The sequence below is a fragment of the Podarcis tiliguerta genome, assembly GCF_965153285.1.
Source record: "Podarcis tiliguerta genome assembly, chromosome: 6".
Taxonomy (NCBI): Eukaryota; Metazoa; Chordata; class Lepidosauria; order Squamata; family Lacertidae; genus Podarcis; species Podarcis tiliguerta.
In genome coordinates, this window is record NC_139539.1 from 39,083,231 (window position 1) to 39,099,869 (window position 16,639).

Here is a 16,639-nt window from a genome sequence, read left to right on the forward strand (position 1 = left end):
TAGAAAGTGGTGGACTGTCCTTCATTGGAGGTTCTTTAAACAAAGGTTGGATGGCCATGTGTCAGGTCTTTAGCTGTGATCCCTCCCCTCTCTCCTTCCTTCCTTCCTTCCTTCCTTCCTTCCTTCCTTCCTTCCTTCCTTCTTTCCTTTCTTCCTTCCTTCAATCCATCCACACACACACACACACATACACACCAATTCACAACTACTGTGTCCCTGAGATTATGCTGCACCAGCTATCTACATAAAATGAGTCCAAGGTGGAAAAAAAACTTTAGAAAACCATGAATTTAATAGTCCTGGTATAATGGATTTTGACATAAACCATTACTGCTGAAAAATTGAGACAAAATTACAGGAGATAAATAACCTGAAAGAAACGTCATGTTGGGGCAGGAAAATTGTCAGTACATATATGTTTTTTCAGATTACTGTTAATGGTGAACTGTAGACTGCTATGAATTTCACATCAGTGACTCTAGCAACCAGATTTAGTGCCCAGCGCTGAGCCATCATCTTCCTTGGTCTTGCTACACAGAAGAGTCTTGCACACAACCTACTGTCAACTTACACATCATTGCTTGCCTTCTGGCAATGACAGACCTTACATATAGGGGTCCTTTCCCATTTTGCCCTTCTGATTGATTGTGGCAGATGCACCCCATTACATAGGCCAGGGATGAAGGACCTGTGGTTCACCAGCTGTTGATGGACAACAATTCCCATAATCCTTCACCAATGGGTATTGCTGGTTAGGAGTGATGGGTGTTGGAGTCCAACAACATCTGGAGACGCATACGTTCACCAGCCCTGACTTTGACCACTGCTGGTTATCAGAGAGAAGCTGCTTCATGGAAGTGCTGAGTAGTGAGCTTGAAGGTGCTGAATGATGTGCATTCTTGGTGACTCTTCTCTAGGCTAATAATACTCTGGAAAGTCTGGCATCATTACAGCATCTTCCAGAAGTGATGTAGCACCACTTGACTCAGTCTGATGTATAATGGCTGGGTGGTTGAGCCATTTAAACTTTTTTAAAAACAAACAAACAACTATTTCATTTTATAGTTTTCATACATTACTTGCCCCAGTCTTCAAAAGAAGGCAAGGTAGACATGTACAATTAATTAAATAATAATAATAAATTTTATTTGTACCCTGCCCTCCCTGGCTGGAGCCAGGCTCAGAGCGGCTAACATCATATAAACAACACAGTACACATAAAAACAGGCATCAATTAATTAAAATACATCTTCAAATTAATTCAGACAAATTAAAATCTGGACAAATGGCAGTTATCAGGTTAAGACTGAGAGTGGTTAATACTTGCCAGGACCAACTGTTTTCAGTGATCACATAAGGACCTGCGAACAGGTTGTAAATAGATTAGTTGACTGAAGTGACTTAATAGAAATTATTGGTGTAATTCTTACTGACAGCAAAAGCCATGACAGAAAGTGACACTCATTACCTTGGCCAATGAGTCAATTTAAATCACCGAAACTGTACAGTTTAAAAAAACAACAACAAAAAAACCGTATCAGCAGTTGAAGCTCAAATGTCATTCAGTTGAAAGGGACCACAAATTTAGCCTTCTGCTATCAGCTTATTATTGTTGAAGAGAATTTTTCTTAGTAGTAGCAAAGATTACAATACACTTAAGTCAATTTTTTACAGCTGCAACCAATGTTCTGAAGTGACAACATACCGGTAGTTCATGATATTGCTTTAGGTACAGTCAATAATACAGATGTTCTGAAATCTGTATTGTGATCTCAGGCACATCCTGACACACCAACTCAGCGCTTAATATTTGATCTTGCTGTGTCAGCAGAATGATAATGTACTTTTAATGGATATTCTCGTCTTCCTGAGGAGAACTGACTGTCTGAGGGGAATCATAAATCATTTTGCAGCCATATTTGATGACTTAGAAATAGAGGTGGAGTCATCAAGCTGCCCATTCAGGAGCTTCACTGCAATCCTATATGTGTCTACTCAGAAGTAAGCCCCATAGAATTCAATGGGACTTACTCCAAGGTATGCACTTTACTGTGGCCTAAATCTCTTGGCCATACTTGTAGAATAAATCTGATACCATATTAATGAACTTTTGATTATTGGAGATAATTGTCATTAGCTGTTCTGACAACTATCAAATAAACTTGACATCCACTCTGCCGGATGGGCTCTACACAGTGAAACTCAACAACAACAAAATCTATTGCCAATTTTACCTGTGTCTGTCTCTCTCACAGTCAAATATAAATACCTAAAGGGGATGTTAAATTTTAAAAAGTCAAGTCCGACCACCTTGATTGATGTGAATCACATTGGGACTAGCATAGTAGTATATGAGGTGAATGTTTGTAATTTAAATTAGGTATGCCCAAGGAACAGTGGTAGTGAAGGAAAACAGATTTTTGATCTATCCTGAAAATCTCAGTATCTCAAATGGATATATTAGGTGAAATATGAGACTCACACTGGTAAAAAATGCCAAGCAAGTCATAGGTAAAAAATTGTACAGGTCTGATCTTATGTTGCTGCTTCCAAACACCCACAGCTTCAGATTCAATTCTCTTCAAACCCTCCGCTTTCCACAAATCGTTGCGTGCTTGATCAGATAAAAAGATCCCTAACTGGCACAGTGGTAACAAAATATTATGAGATGCACATAGCTGAAAGGCATTGCCTGCCTATAAAAGGCATCTACATGTCCTGGAAGCTCCTTCCCAAGCCACAACTGCACCTGGTTTTTCAATCCCACTCCTACCTGTGATCTTTAAGGCAGTCAGGTATTGCTGCAATAAGCACTAGCCCAACACACAAGATGGTTCTTGTTGTCCCAGGCAAGTCTTACAGTATATAGTATGAAATAAAGCAGATGGATACAGACTGGAAAACAGACATGGGGGAGTACAGCAGGCATTGAGACGGGACATGTCAATATGATAGGTAGCAGATTCAGCTTCCCATGTGCCAGATCTATTAGTAAAATGTGGGGAGGAGCAGGGGAACCAAAAATAATTCTTTCATTTTTTCAGTTGTATATTCAGCAACATTCAGGCAAGAAAATAGCACACGAGATACTACCCCCTTTGTGTATATGGATTAACCAGTGCACATTATGGAGTAGATATAGAGTGCTGGACCAGAGCCTGTGGGATCTGGGTTCAAATCCCCACTGAGCCATAAAGATCACTGGATGACCTTGGGACAGTCATCTTCTCTCAGCCTGACGTACCTCTCAGGGTTGCTCTGGTGCTAAAATGGGGAAGTAGGGGATCCTGAACACCACTTTGAGTTCCTTGCAGGAAAGACATGGTATGATATAAATACAATAGGAAAGAAAATGGATCTTCCTACTGCTTCCATAGCTTACATTCTGATCCCATCGGGACTTAAAACAGTACATTTTAACATCCCAGTATTGTCCAGTATTCCATTAGTTAAACATGCCCATCAATCGTAGCCTTAGTACCACCATCCACATTCTATCCAGAACATAAACATCAAATAAAGTTTTTTTAAAAAATTATCTGACCGACCCAACAGAGGATTAGTTAAAACACCCTCAACAGAAACTATGGCAGGCCAAAGATTCTCTTAGAAAAGTGCAAATTTACAGAATTTGGCAAGACACAGGTGAAACTGAAATGAAGGGTATTTCTAGCTCTACAGGCTGGTTTTCAGTTATAAGCCTGCCTCATAATTAAGTCCCTCTCAAACACTAGCAGGAAGTAACAACTTATACAGCAATGCACCTTTACACACTGAAACCAAGTGGCCGCCCCTGACAGAACAATCCAATCCCTGGCCAGGAAGTGGCGAAGCATGATGGAGGAGCAGAGCCCCCACTGTCCCCACTGCCTATGCTGGCCAAGGTGGAAGGAGGGGGGAGGGGGGCAGGCAAATCAAGTGTTATGTACTGAGTTGAATAGGATCCAAAATGCAGCAGTCTGATGGGCCCTAGAACAATAGGATTCAGAATGCAGCAGTCTGATTGGTCCACAGAAGCCACCCAATCCAGCTCCAGGTGGAAGTGAATCCACAACCTGATTGGCCTACAGGAGAATCCCGGAATTAGCCAATCACATGGGGCTCATTGTGTAAATAATGTACATAAAGCAGACATCCTGGGGGAACTTCCATTCCTCCTCACCACTATGAGCTGAATAAAGAGCATGAAATCCGCTCTCGACTCCGAGTATATTTCATCAAGTGATTAAGCTGAGAACATTTCCGATACCATCAAGGGATGACAGTGGGGCTGGATCAGGATCCAGTGACTCTCCCAGTCTGCCTCAGTCCTTCCCTCTACCCACCCCCAAAACGTCGCTGGGGACCTCACTAGGAGTACTTCCTACGCCTCTGCCTAATCCATTCCTAACCCCCCACCCCGGCCTGGCAAAAAGGGGGTTTCAATTACAGGCTATGTATCTTTTAGATGTTGACAACTTTGCGTTTGGACATATCAATGGATAGCCACCTGCTGTCTAGTCGAGTGGAAGATTCAAGCAGTCATACTATAGAAACAGCTGAACTCCAATGATGCATTCTGAGGTTTGCTCAACATCAAATGGGAAAATTCCAAATGCCAATACATGCAATAGAAACTGGGGAGGTGGCATTTCTCTGTGGTTTTGCAAAAGCTGTTTTGCAAAAGTCTGCTTTGCTCCCCAGTGCTGCCAAGACACCTTTGTCAGTGTACAATACCTTCCTCATTAAGCTATACCTGCCTGCAACTACATTCATTTGCCTTCCAGCTCCCCCAAGTGCTGCTTCTGGGTAAAACATTTAGCCACTGTGTACAGCGAAAAATAAGAGCTGCCTGTCAGAAGGTGAGTCAACATCTAACTTGACTAAGGAGTGCAGGGCCTCTAAAATTTATGCAATTGAAACATTTTCTCCCACGGAAATAGCTCCCCTTCAAGGCAGTATCATGTCCATAAGTTTCTCATCAAACACATGGCTATTTTTCATTCCATTTCAGCATCTTGGACCCCAAAGCACATGCAGAAGTTTGCAAGATCCAAAGCCAGTATCTTCCACTCTAGCACTCACAGAGACTTTTCAATGCACAATATGTTATACAGTCTTTATTTGGCTAGTTCTCTATGGAGGCAGGTCACCACTGTTCCCATTTTATGGATGAGGAGACTGAGCCTGAAAGCAAATTGTTCAAATGTGACTTAGCATGTCTATATCTCTTAAGATTTAAGAGGCCTTATAAGGCCAAGCTTCCAAGTCTCTCTACCTGGCAACAAATCTGGCTCTATGAACAAGCCACATACATCACTTTCACAAATGGAGGCTCCGACATATATAGTGCAGCCTAGTGGGTAAGGCATTGGAATAGGATCTAGAAGACCAGGGGGCTCAAATCCCCACTCGCTCTGCCATGAAGTTCACTGGGTGACCTTGTGTCAATCACTGTCTTTCAGCCAAGAAAAACCCTCAGAGGGTTGTTATGAGAATAAATTGACAAGTAGGAGAACAATGTATGTCATTTTGAGCTCCTTGGAGGAAAGGCATAATATAATAAACAATTAACCCACAGGTCACTTTTTATAACCCATCTCTCTGCATGTTTGTAGTGTTTTTACAGTCTCAGCTATGGAGCATGAACTTGGGGGGGGGGGGGAGAAGATAAATCCTAGCACCAGCATGAGAGGTCTAAAAAAATCAAGCCCTGGGATATTACTATATAAGTGAAGGCTTACTTTTGAGCATAAATGAGAAAAATGTGTGTATGGATCAGAGTGGGAAGCATATAGATCAATGATAGAGCACCTGTTTTCTACATGCAGAAAGCCACAGATTCCACCCCTGGCATCTCTAGCAAGAAGGATAAGTTGATAGACCTCTATCTGTTATCTGGAAAAAGTTACTGCTAGTCAGGGTGGACAATACTGAGATTGACAGACAGAAGGCATTCACATGTCACATTAAGCTGTGGTTAATGATTCACCATGCACATGCAGGACACTCACATTTTGCTTATCTCTGCTAGTGAGCAGAAGCAACAAACCATGGTTGACTTAGCATGCTATCCGAACCAGGGACTATGGTTTGTTTTGCTCCATATGAAGTACAATCTGAAACCAAGGTGTGTTTTCAGCTTGCCAAGTGAAACAAAACAGAATCCCCAGTTCATGTATAACATTAAGTCAAGGATGTGGTTGATGGATCCCGCTCACAAGTGAGGAGGAATAATCTGTACATTTGCAGTGAACCATTAGCCATGGCTTACCTGACGCCCAAACACAAGCACCCAGGGTTTACAGTTTGTCACTTTCTCCAGCATAATCCAATCAGACTGTTCAGAACATTTCTGAAGCAACGTCAACATGGGAGAATTCATCTTTAGATGAGTATTTCCTGAGGGAGAAGTCACGCTCAGTTCAGGCATCTAGGTCAGGCTTCTTTACACGCAACAATTCTGTGACCTACCTAGTTACCCACCACCACTGGTTCTGGTTCTGTTCAGTGGCTTTTGGTCAGGGACATGGTTTGGTATCAAAGCTGGAGGGGGGAAATCCATTTGAGTTTCATTTCACTTCAGATTTACTTAAATAATCTCAGTTGCTGTAGCACTCAACTCACAGACCATACCTCCTACAGGGCTATTTTTCTGTATGCAGAGCCTTCCAGGCCTTCCATCCTGGGTAGCCATTGATACCATAGCTGTCAACTTTCAGATTTGAAAATAAGCGATCAGCAGCCTCAAAAATAAGGGATCAGCAGCCTCACCTCTCCCGGGAACAGTCTACAGGATATCTAACAATCCAGGATAGCAGCGGGAAGCAGCGGGAAACGGCGCTGGAATAAGGGAATTTCCCGCCAAAAAAAGGGAAGGTTGACAGCTATGATTGATACCCCCCTCCAATCTATGTCCTACGTGTCTTAGCACTGATGGTGGGGGGAGGGAAACGAAGAGGGATTTGCTTCCCCTCCTCTATCATTTTTGTTTGTGGATACTGATTCAATGGTGTTAGGTAAGGGCCCCACATAACACTGCACACAGACAGGTAAGCAAAATATTTTGATTTAAGCTGGAGTGACAATTGGAAAAATCCATCCAAACTTGTGAAAGAGCAAACGCACCAATATCATTTACTTCAACATCCCACCATCATCATCCCTCAAAAAGGACTGGGACTGAAAAGTCCTGGTAAAAAAAAGTCCTCTGATCACAAGCTGTCTGATCTGTCTGTCACAGCAGAGCTCCCTCCTCTGCCTTCTCACACTGGCATTTTCCCTCCATCAAACCTCACCAAACTTCACCCCTGCCCTTATATAGCAAAGGTTTAGAGACATTAGCATTGCTTTCAGCAGACAAGTTGTCTGCAGAGTGTGAGTGTGTGTGTCTGAATCACCAAGGTGTTGCAAGGTACTTTGAGGACCCTTGTTTGGTTCAGGGTGTCTTATACGGATCACACTTCACTCCAAGAAGCCCAGAATCCTTCCAAAATGCAATGCTTCTGCCTGGGATTAATAATTTGTCCAAATCTGGTGCACACCCTCCTAATGTCTGAACTTCATAGAAACAAGCCAAAAGCTGGATATTCTGGGGGGATAGCTCAAGTGTTTTCAAAATTGGGTTGCACAGCTGCTGTCAAAAACCTACTGGATGACTTTTCACTTCAGTTTGTTCTAAATTCATATAACAAACTAAATAAATACATTTAGCTCCACTGATTTCTCCATTAGAGCACAGTAGGCCTCCAGATGTTGTTAGTCTACAGCTGTCATCATCCCTAACCACTGGCCATGCTGGCTGTGGCTGATGGGAGGTGGAGGCCAATAACATCTAAAGGGACACACGTTCACCATCCTTGCATTAAAGGGCAGAAATGCTTAGTGTGAGTGTAAATACTGCTAACCAGAACAGATTTTTAAAGTTGCAGGTATATCCCAGATCGAGTACCAATCAAAGATGTCACTACCCTTTTCAAGAGGTGCAGCAACAACTCAGAGCTGGGTTGCTTTCACATGTAGGGCCATACAAAATCAACAGACAACTACGTTAGACAAATTATGCCGCATTGGAGATTATTCCATTGCTTTTTTTCAGAATGCCTGGGTAACAACAAATTACTACAGGCATGGCAATGACATTCTATTTGTACTCATAGAAAAGCTTTGATCTTGACATAGCACCCTGCTCTTCGGTTTGTAAGATGCTCTTTGTTGTAAAAGAACAATTAAAAATTTCCCAGTGGAGTTAAAACTTCTTCAGGGTGTGATGATAAAAGACTGGAGAGGTGCTTTGTGCAAAGAAGACCAAGTGCCTTTTTGGCATTGATCATGTAGATATGCCATTTAATCCAGAGTGGAGAATACTTTTGCCACTGGCAGGGAGAGGAGAAACACTTCCTTTGAAGAATCTGCAAAACAACCCTGAAAATGCACATTTTATCCACATCACAAAGTATGTGTATGCAAGCAAGCTAACACGAAAGCCTGTATTGGACATGCTGGATATTCACAACAGAATATGAGATAAGCAATTTGTTACAGAGAAGGGCGGAAAGGTTTAGTTTCAGCTGCATTAGGCACACGCCCATAACTTTCTCCTGCCCAAACTCCACTGAAAGGCATTGAAATCACAGAGCAGAAGATCCTTGTGTTCACAGTAAAACAAAACACACACAAAAGAAAGGACACAGGAACAAAAGGCTTCGGGTTTCCCATACACAGAATATTAAAGATCAAAACTTGAATATTTCAGACTGATACTGCATGAAAAGTGGTATGAGAGATTTGGCATTTCCCATGAGGCAAGAAATTCATTTTCAGCAAGGCCTGCCACAGATGAAGAAAAGGGCAGACTATACTCAGCTCCAAGGAACAGAAGAGGGCAATGTCTAAAACTCCAATTTATGTTTCCATCTCCCTCGTTCCAATAAGACTCATGTATTTTTAATCCTTGAATCCCCATTAGAAAAGTGTTGCATTCTCCATTATAGCAAGGATGCTTTGGGACTGCATTTTAGGAGAGTGCAATCTCAAGAGAAATCTGCATGTGGTGTGCACACCTCTTAATGACAGGCCGACCTCAAAAACCCTCTGTTTAGAGCAGAGATTTTACAGTGGGAGCCCATTGCCATGATCAACACCCTGTATGAAGGCAACTTGCCCTATTAGTTTTACTGCAGGACAAAAAGACATTCAGAAATACATCCTGCTACTTTTACCAGATTGCTGCAAGAACAAAGGAGTGATTCTTGATCTTATTACTCTGCATGCTGCTTGATCCATGAAACAAAATACATGGCCTACCAATGTAACAGGATGAATCCTACTTACTTTCACATTAACACTAGTACTTAGCTTCTAAAACAGGAGGTGCTACAGCAGGTAAGATGCCAATTGTCTGACCTTATGTGTAATCTTAAGCATAGAAAGGCTATTTGTTGTGAAGGCAAGCCTTAGGATTGCTTCATTCAGAAGCATTGCCTTATCTATCTGAAGAAGCACCAGCCCAACAAACAGATATGGGAAAGGCAGAAATTAGAGGCCCCTTGCTTTGCTGAGATACCATTCACAGTGAGTGTGCAAAAACCTGTCAATGAGCTCTTCCTGCATGCTGGCACCATTTGGCTTTCAGAGATGCAAATCACTATGTTCCATTTTCTTCCTCAAGCATCATGGGGACATTGCAGCTCATACCTGGCTGTAGTTTTGTGTCAAGGTATTTTCTGGAGAAGGTTTGCTGCGAGTCTGTCCTTCCTGTTGGCTGCAATCCAGCTGGATGAGGCTTCTGCATTCCTGGTGACATGTGTACTTGCAGTCTAGGGAGGAAAAATAAATTGAACCAAAATTAGGACATGGGTTCAATAGCAATCAACAGGTTCATTCAATGTGTGCATTTTGAAGTTTTAAAGATGGAGAAAATGTGTGGAGGGATAAGGGGAGGGGGGAGACAGCCAAGATATCTAAAGGCTGAATTCACAAACTGAACAATCAGGATTTCAGAATACATAGAAATACATGGTGAAATTTGCATTATCTCACAAAAAATGTCTTTAAAACCTAATAGGGGTCATGTTAAACATCCGATACACATATTTTACATAACTACAGATAAAGAAGCAATTACTAGTCTTTCATACACCCCATAACCATGAGCACCAGAGTTATTCAGCATCCATTCCCTTGTTAGTGTCTCATTTGGAGCTGCTACACACACACACCCCAACCATCCGCAAAGTTAAAATCCTTCTGGAAATCAAGTTGACAGGACAGGCTTCATAATCTAAAGTAGCATTTAGACTACAAATTTGAGGCTTTTCGTGGCATGATTACACTGGCATTTGCCGCAGTAAATGTATAAAAACTACTGAAGTATGCGTTTTGGCATTGTATCTGAAAAATTCAAAGAAGTGAAAAATCTGAAGGCTATTATTTTCCGATCTGTGTATTCATCTCAGAGGTATGAATTAAATCAATGCACTTAAAAATGCAGACAGAGCAAAATTCTCCTCCATCCCTATAACAGCACTGATGTGCTTTGACGGCAATGTTGCTGCACTACAACTCCCATCATCCCCGATCACTGGTCATGGTGGTTATGCCTAATGGGAGTTTAACAACCTCTGGATTCCCCACCACTGCCTTACACAGAGTTCCATCCCCCCTCACCAAGCTATAATTCCTATAATCCCTTGGAAGTAATCCATGACATTCGATCAAACCAGTGTGTACAGTTCAGGTATGATCTTATTACGATACCCTTGACATGAGCAGCTGTGATCTGAGCAAGCTCTTAGGTGCACGGGTCATCAGTAAAATCAGGGGCAGTAAAATCAGCGAAAATTACTGAACAACAAAGCAACATTATATATTGGGGGACTGCACCAACCGCACTGCACAATTCTTACCATGAACAGAGCCTAACATGCTACACACAGCCCTCCAGTTAATATTGTGGAGCATCAGCTGCCTTCTCATTGTCATCAAAATTCATGGCTGTAGAAATAAAACATTATTCCTTTTATGCAAAGAAGCTGTGCTAGGGAGTCAAATGGCTTGTAGGAGACAGCACTTGGGATTCACAGTTAGGCGGGGGGGGGGGAGAGAAGTAAAGAAATCAATAAACCCAAAAGCCTGCAAAGCGCTGTAATTAAAAATGAAAATGTAAAGGCAGCTGGCCACGGTATATGCAGGCCATTAAATGCTGCTTTCATGGGAATAGCAAGCAATTCCTCTCACGCAAAAGTGATAACTTGAGGAGGGAGAAAAGCTGTAATTCTTTAACGTACTGCTGCAGATAATAGGAAATCTCACAGACCACTGTGCATACACTTGTAAAAAATATTATTTTGGAAGTGTGGGGGAACCAACATTTATCTCACTGAATATGGGTACTTAAGCTGCATTCACACACAAGTAAACTGTATATCATAAAACTAGAAAGTAGTTTTGGAGTAATGTCACACCCTTGGTTTTTAAATCACTATTGCTTAATATTTTCTCTAAGGAACTCAAGGTGGCATACAAACTTCTCCCCCTCTCCATTTTTTCCTCACAACAATCTCGTGAAGTAGGTTAGGCAGGGAGAGATAGTGACTGGCCCAAGGTCACCCAGTGGGCTTCTTGGCTCAATGGGGATTTGCACCCTAGTCTTCCAGGTCCTCGTTCAGAATTCTAACCACTACACCATACTGCCTCCCAAGCACGTCACCTAGGAAATCAGTCCCACAGAGCTCAGAATTTAATTCCAAGTAGACATGTTTAGAATCAAGTTATTAACATGCATATATTTCCAGGACAAAAAGAGGAGCTGGGCTCCCATCATGGAATATGTTCCCCACTTGCTTTAGATATGAATAAAATCAGCAGAACAATCAGATGTGGTTTTTTTCAGGCACATGGAGCAGCTGTGGAGTAGGAAAGGTGAAGGAACAAAACGAACCTATTCAGCATTCAGATACCTTCCAGAATGCAAAATGTTTATTGTGCTTGGCATCTACCACTGCACTAAATCTGTATAATGTACTCTAGTACTGTAGTATATCGTGGTGGAGGCTTCAAAAGCGAGACAGTAATTACCAGGCATTTCTCTATCTGTCTGTTCTCAGAAATGCATATTAGCTCCTGGAATGCAAAGTGCTGTTAAAAATGCAGCTGCCACAGAACAGAAGCGAGCGCTTATTGTGGTATCAGGAGTCCTTTTGCTATACTCAACAAACTGTGAGCATTTTGTAAACAACTCCGTTATGAACATTAGAGACCAGGTGGCGAGAAGGCATTTTCCAAGGGTGGAAAATAAGGTATTAAAAAGCAGGTGTGAGGGACGGAGAAACTCAACATCATCTACAAAGCTTTGCTGTACTTAGAGCAGCCATCTCCGAGCAAATTAATATATTCTAAAGTAGTATGAGAAATAGGCTGGCTGGTAAACAAGGTAGCAAAACCTAGCCAGTAGGGGAGAAGAGTAATCATTTTCCACTTAAAGCAGTCATTTTGACACGAATCTTTCATGACTCATCTGAGGAACCTGCTCAGGTAAGATTCTCTCATGTTAATGATCCTCCTAATGCAGGGATAGGGAACCTGTAGGCTGTAGCTCTCCAGACCAAGTTGGACTCCAACACCATCATCCCTGACAGCTGACCATGCTGGCTCAGGCTGATGGGAGCAGAAGTCCAACAACATCTGGAGGGTACCAGGTTCCCCATCCTTGCTGTATTACGGGAACGCCTACATTGGGCAACCAGGTCTACGCCAATGAATTCTCACTTTAATACGTTGATCAACTGCTCAATTTATCAAGATACAATCCTTTACTTTGTTTCATCTTGTTCTTTGTTTTTGTACTTTGGATATAAGGTAATTTAAAATTTAAAATTAAATTATTGTGTCCGGCCTGGACACTTTTTTTGGTGTTCTGCAGGAGAGCTTCCTAGTTCCTAGTGAAGGGAAGGCCACTTTATAGAACTTTCTGACTTTTAGAAGACATCTGAAGGCAGCCCTATTTAGGGAAGTTTTTAATGTTTGATGTTTTATCCCTTTATTATTATTGTTGTTGTTGTTGTTGTTGTTGTTGTTATTTTGGGAGCCACCTAGAGTGGCTGGGGAAACCCAGCCGGATGGGCAGGGTTTGTTTGTTTGCTTGTTTGTGTTATGGCAGGCCGAATAGTAAGCTTATATCTGACTCTTGTTGGGATATTGTGTTTGTTGGTGTTTCTTTGAATCACTGTGTTTTCCAATCTACTTTATTTTATTTTATATCACTTTGGGGTTACCTGCCCCAAGGTGGCATATACACACTTCCCAAACCAGGGAATATCTAGAAAGCAGGAGAGGGATGAAGGCTGGTACAGTTCACCCTCCACTTTCTTCAAAGCCATGCCTTGATGTGGACCTAGAGCCAGGAAGAGTGGTAAAGACAGCTCTAAGCGTCCCAGTGCAAGTCAGCTCAGCCTCCATCCAACATACATTATTAAGTCATGAATGGGGAACGTTTGGTTCAAGAGACTGTTACCCCACAGCCATATCATCAGGTGTGTGTTGGGTAAAGTCACAGCTGCAAAGGAACAATTGGTAGCCTTAGGGAGCACTCCCACTTGTTCCTTTGCAAGTGTGGCTTTCATTCAGTGCCATTAAAATTTAGCACTAAATGCATGCTGCACTGTTTCAGCTATTTGGCACATCCACCTGACATCATATGACATGCTGGAATGGACAGGTGGGCAACCCACCTACCTGTCAAATGTGTTCCACTGAGAGTTGGTCAATACTGGATCTGGCCTGCCATCTAAAAGGGGTTTCTCCACCCCTGGGTTAAACAGAGAATTTTGCAGACTCGTTACTAATTATGCTTCTACTGATTTTTCACTCAGGGACCAAAAGCCAAATTGGCATCAGGAACTTCTGAAGCTGACTAGTGCATTCACAAACTCAAAAGAGGAGAGGCAATGTATCAGTTAATTTATCCAGTATGAGATGCTTATCAAGTACTTTTTCAGGGGGATTTTGTTCACGTATGCTGCAGGGCTTATCTGTGCATCAAATCCAGACAACAGCATCAATTCCAGACTTAGCCCAATATGAGCACACATTTAACTGAAACCTTGTAAAAATAAATTAAAGGCTTTATTGCTCATGCAGGCAGATTCTCCCTCACCCACTTTATATGCATTTCATATAATGAACTCGTGAGTTTTGCAGCATGAATGCGCACAACATCCACTTTCAAATCAATAAATAAGGTGCAAGAGCATTCCCAAGTCAAACAATAAGTGTGTACACTCAAACATGAATGTACACATTACATGAGCTTCCAGGACTAATGCAACGCTAGCAAGCTTTTCATTCCAGAGCTCAAGTCACCACCTTGGTCTGAAATACCTAGCCATTTCAACAACTAATTAAGCTCAAGTAGGGTTGCCAGCAAGTTTGGAAAACTCAGCAATGGCCAGAGGATTGGAGAAGATCAGTGTACATCCCAATCCCAAAGAAGGGCAGTACCATATAATGCTTCAACTACCGCACAATTGCACTCATTTCACACGCTAGCAAGGTTATGCTTAAAATTCTACAAGGCAGGCTTAAGCAGTATGTGGACTGAGAACTCCCAGAAGTGCAAGCTGGATTTCGAAGGGGCAGAGGAACCAGAGACCAAATTGCAAACATATGATGGATTATGGAGAAAGCTAGAGAGCTCCAGAAAAACATCTACTTCTGCTTCATTGACTACGCAAAAGTATTTGACTGTGTCAACCACAGCAAACTATGGCAAGTTCTTAAAGAAATGGGACTGCCTGATCACCTCATCTGTCTCCTGAGAAATTTCTATGTGAGACAAGAAGCTATAGTTAGAACTGGATACGGAACAACTTGATTGGTTCAAAATTTGGAAAGGAGTACGACAAGGGTGTATAATGTCTCCCTGCTTATTTAACTTATATGCAGAATTCATCATGCGAAAGGCTGGACTGGATGAATCCCAAACCGGAATTAAGATTGCCGGAAGAAATATCAACAGCCTCAGATATGCAGATGACACAACCTTGATGGCAGAAAGTGAGGAGGAATTAAAGAACCTTTTAATAAGTGTGAAAGAGGAGAGCACAAAATATGGGATGAAGCTCAACATCAAAAAAACTAAGATCATGGCCACTGGGCCCAGCACCTCCTGGCAAATAGAAGGGGAAGAAATGGAGGCAGCAAGAGATTTTACTTTCTTGGGCTCCATGATCACTGCAGATGGTGACAGCAGTCACAAAATTAATAGACGCCTGCTTCTTGGGAGGAAAGAAATGACAAACCTAGATAGCATCTTAAAAAGCAGAGATATCACCTTGCCAACAAAGGTCCGTATAGTTAAAGCCATGGTTTTACCAGTTGTGATGTATGGAAGTGAGAGCTGGACCATAAAGTAGGCTGATCGCCGGAGAATTGATGCTTTTGAATTATGGTGCTGGAGGAGACTCTTGAGAGTCCCATGGACTGCAAGAAGATCAAACGTATCCATTCTTAAGGAAATCAGCCCTGAGTGCTCACTGGAAGGACAGATCGTGAAGCTGAGGCTCCAATACTTTGGCCACCTCATGAGAAGAGAAGACTCCCTGGGAAAGACCCTGATGTTGGGAAAGATGGAGGGCACAAGGAGAAGGGGACGACAGAGGACAAGATGGTTGAACAGTGTTCGCGAAGCTACAAACATGAGTTTGACCAAAATGTGGGAGGCAGTGGAGGACAGAAGTGCATGGCGTGCTCTGGTCCATGGGGTCACGAAGAGTCAGACACGACTAAACGACTAAACAACAACAAAGGGTTGCCATGTTCCAGGAGGTAAAAATACGGAAACAAAAAGTTGTTGAGCTTTTGCTCCACCTGTGCAAAAAAAAGAAAAAAAGAAAATGAAAAAAATCTCCAAAATCACGAACATTTGTCTGAAGCTAAATATTTCACATGTGCCACTTCAAGGGTGGCAGGATGCAAGGCTACTGCACCTTTAATTGCTAGGCCAAAGAAGGAATTTTGGCAGGTGTGGTGCAAGGCCTCTGGTGCCTCTGGCAACCTTAAAAACTTCAAGTGCTTTTCAGCATCTCTCCCTGCCTGCTGGAGTGTGCATATGCCAAAGACAGAAATGCACATTTAAAGGTATTTTTAATGTATTTTTAAATGAATTATTATAATTATATGTACAATACAAGACCGTCAACATATAGCATCGCTTCATAGAATACAAAAGATGCAAGTGCAAAACCCCAAAAATATTAGTACCATTAGAAATATCAAGAACACCAACAGGGTAGAAGCAATGTATTAAGAACATTTAAGGTCCAGATAAGAACACTATAAATGTATGATTAGTAACAGAGCAGACATATTAGGAATGTGAGACTCTGGAAGGATGAAACAAAATTAACACGCACTGCAACTTCCTCTTTGCCTTACTACATAGCATCTCCTTATTTAATTACACACTAATGCTAAATGGGTTTCCATTAATCAGAAGGAAAGGAAAAAAGGAAAGGAAAACATCCATCAACACTTTTGCATTACATTTCCTTTCTTATTTATTACTCCAATACTTCATAATAACAAAAAATCTATTTCTGAACCTTTTAATCCAGTCTTTTGTCTAATGTACTGAACTGCCAGAACCCAGCTATTTAATTTT

At 41.9% G+C, this 16,639-nt stretch overlaps 1 protein-coding gene across 1 annotated transcript in view; it reads right to left on the reverse strand.

Annotated features, from left to right (window-relative positions):
* Positions 1 to 16,639, reverse strand: part of RASSF5 (Ras association domain family member 5) — a 104,811-nt gene that overhangs the window by 62,575 nt on the left and 25,597 nt on the right. Inside the window, exon 2 of the mRNA XM_083444490.1 lies at positions 9,676 to 9,797. Coding sequence (XP_083300616.1) covers positions 9,676 to 9,797 — 122 coding nt within the window. The remainder of the gene's footprint in view (positions 1 to 9,675; positions 9,798 to 16,639) is intronic.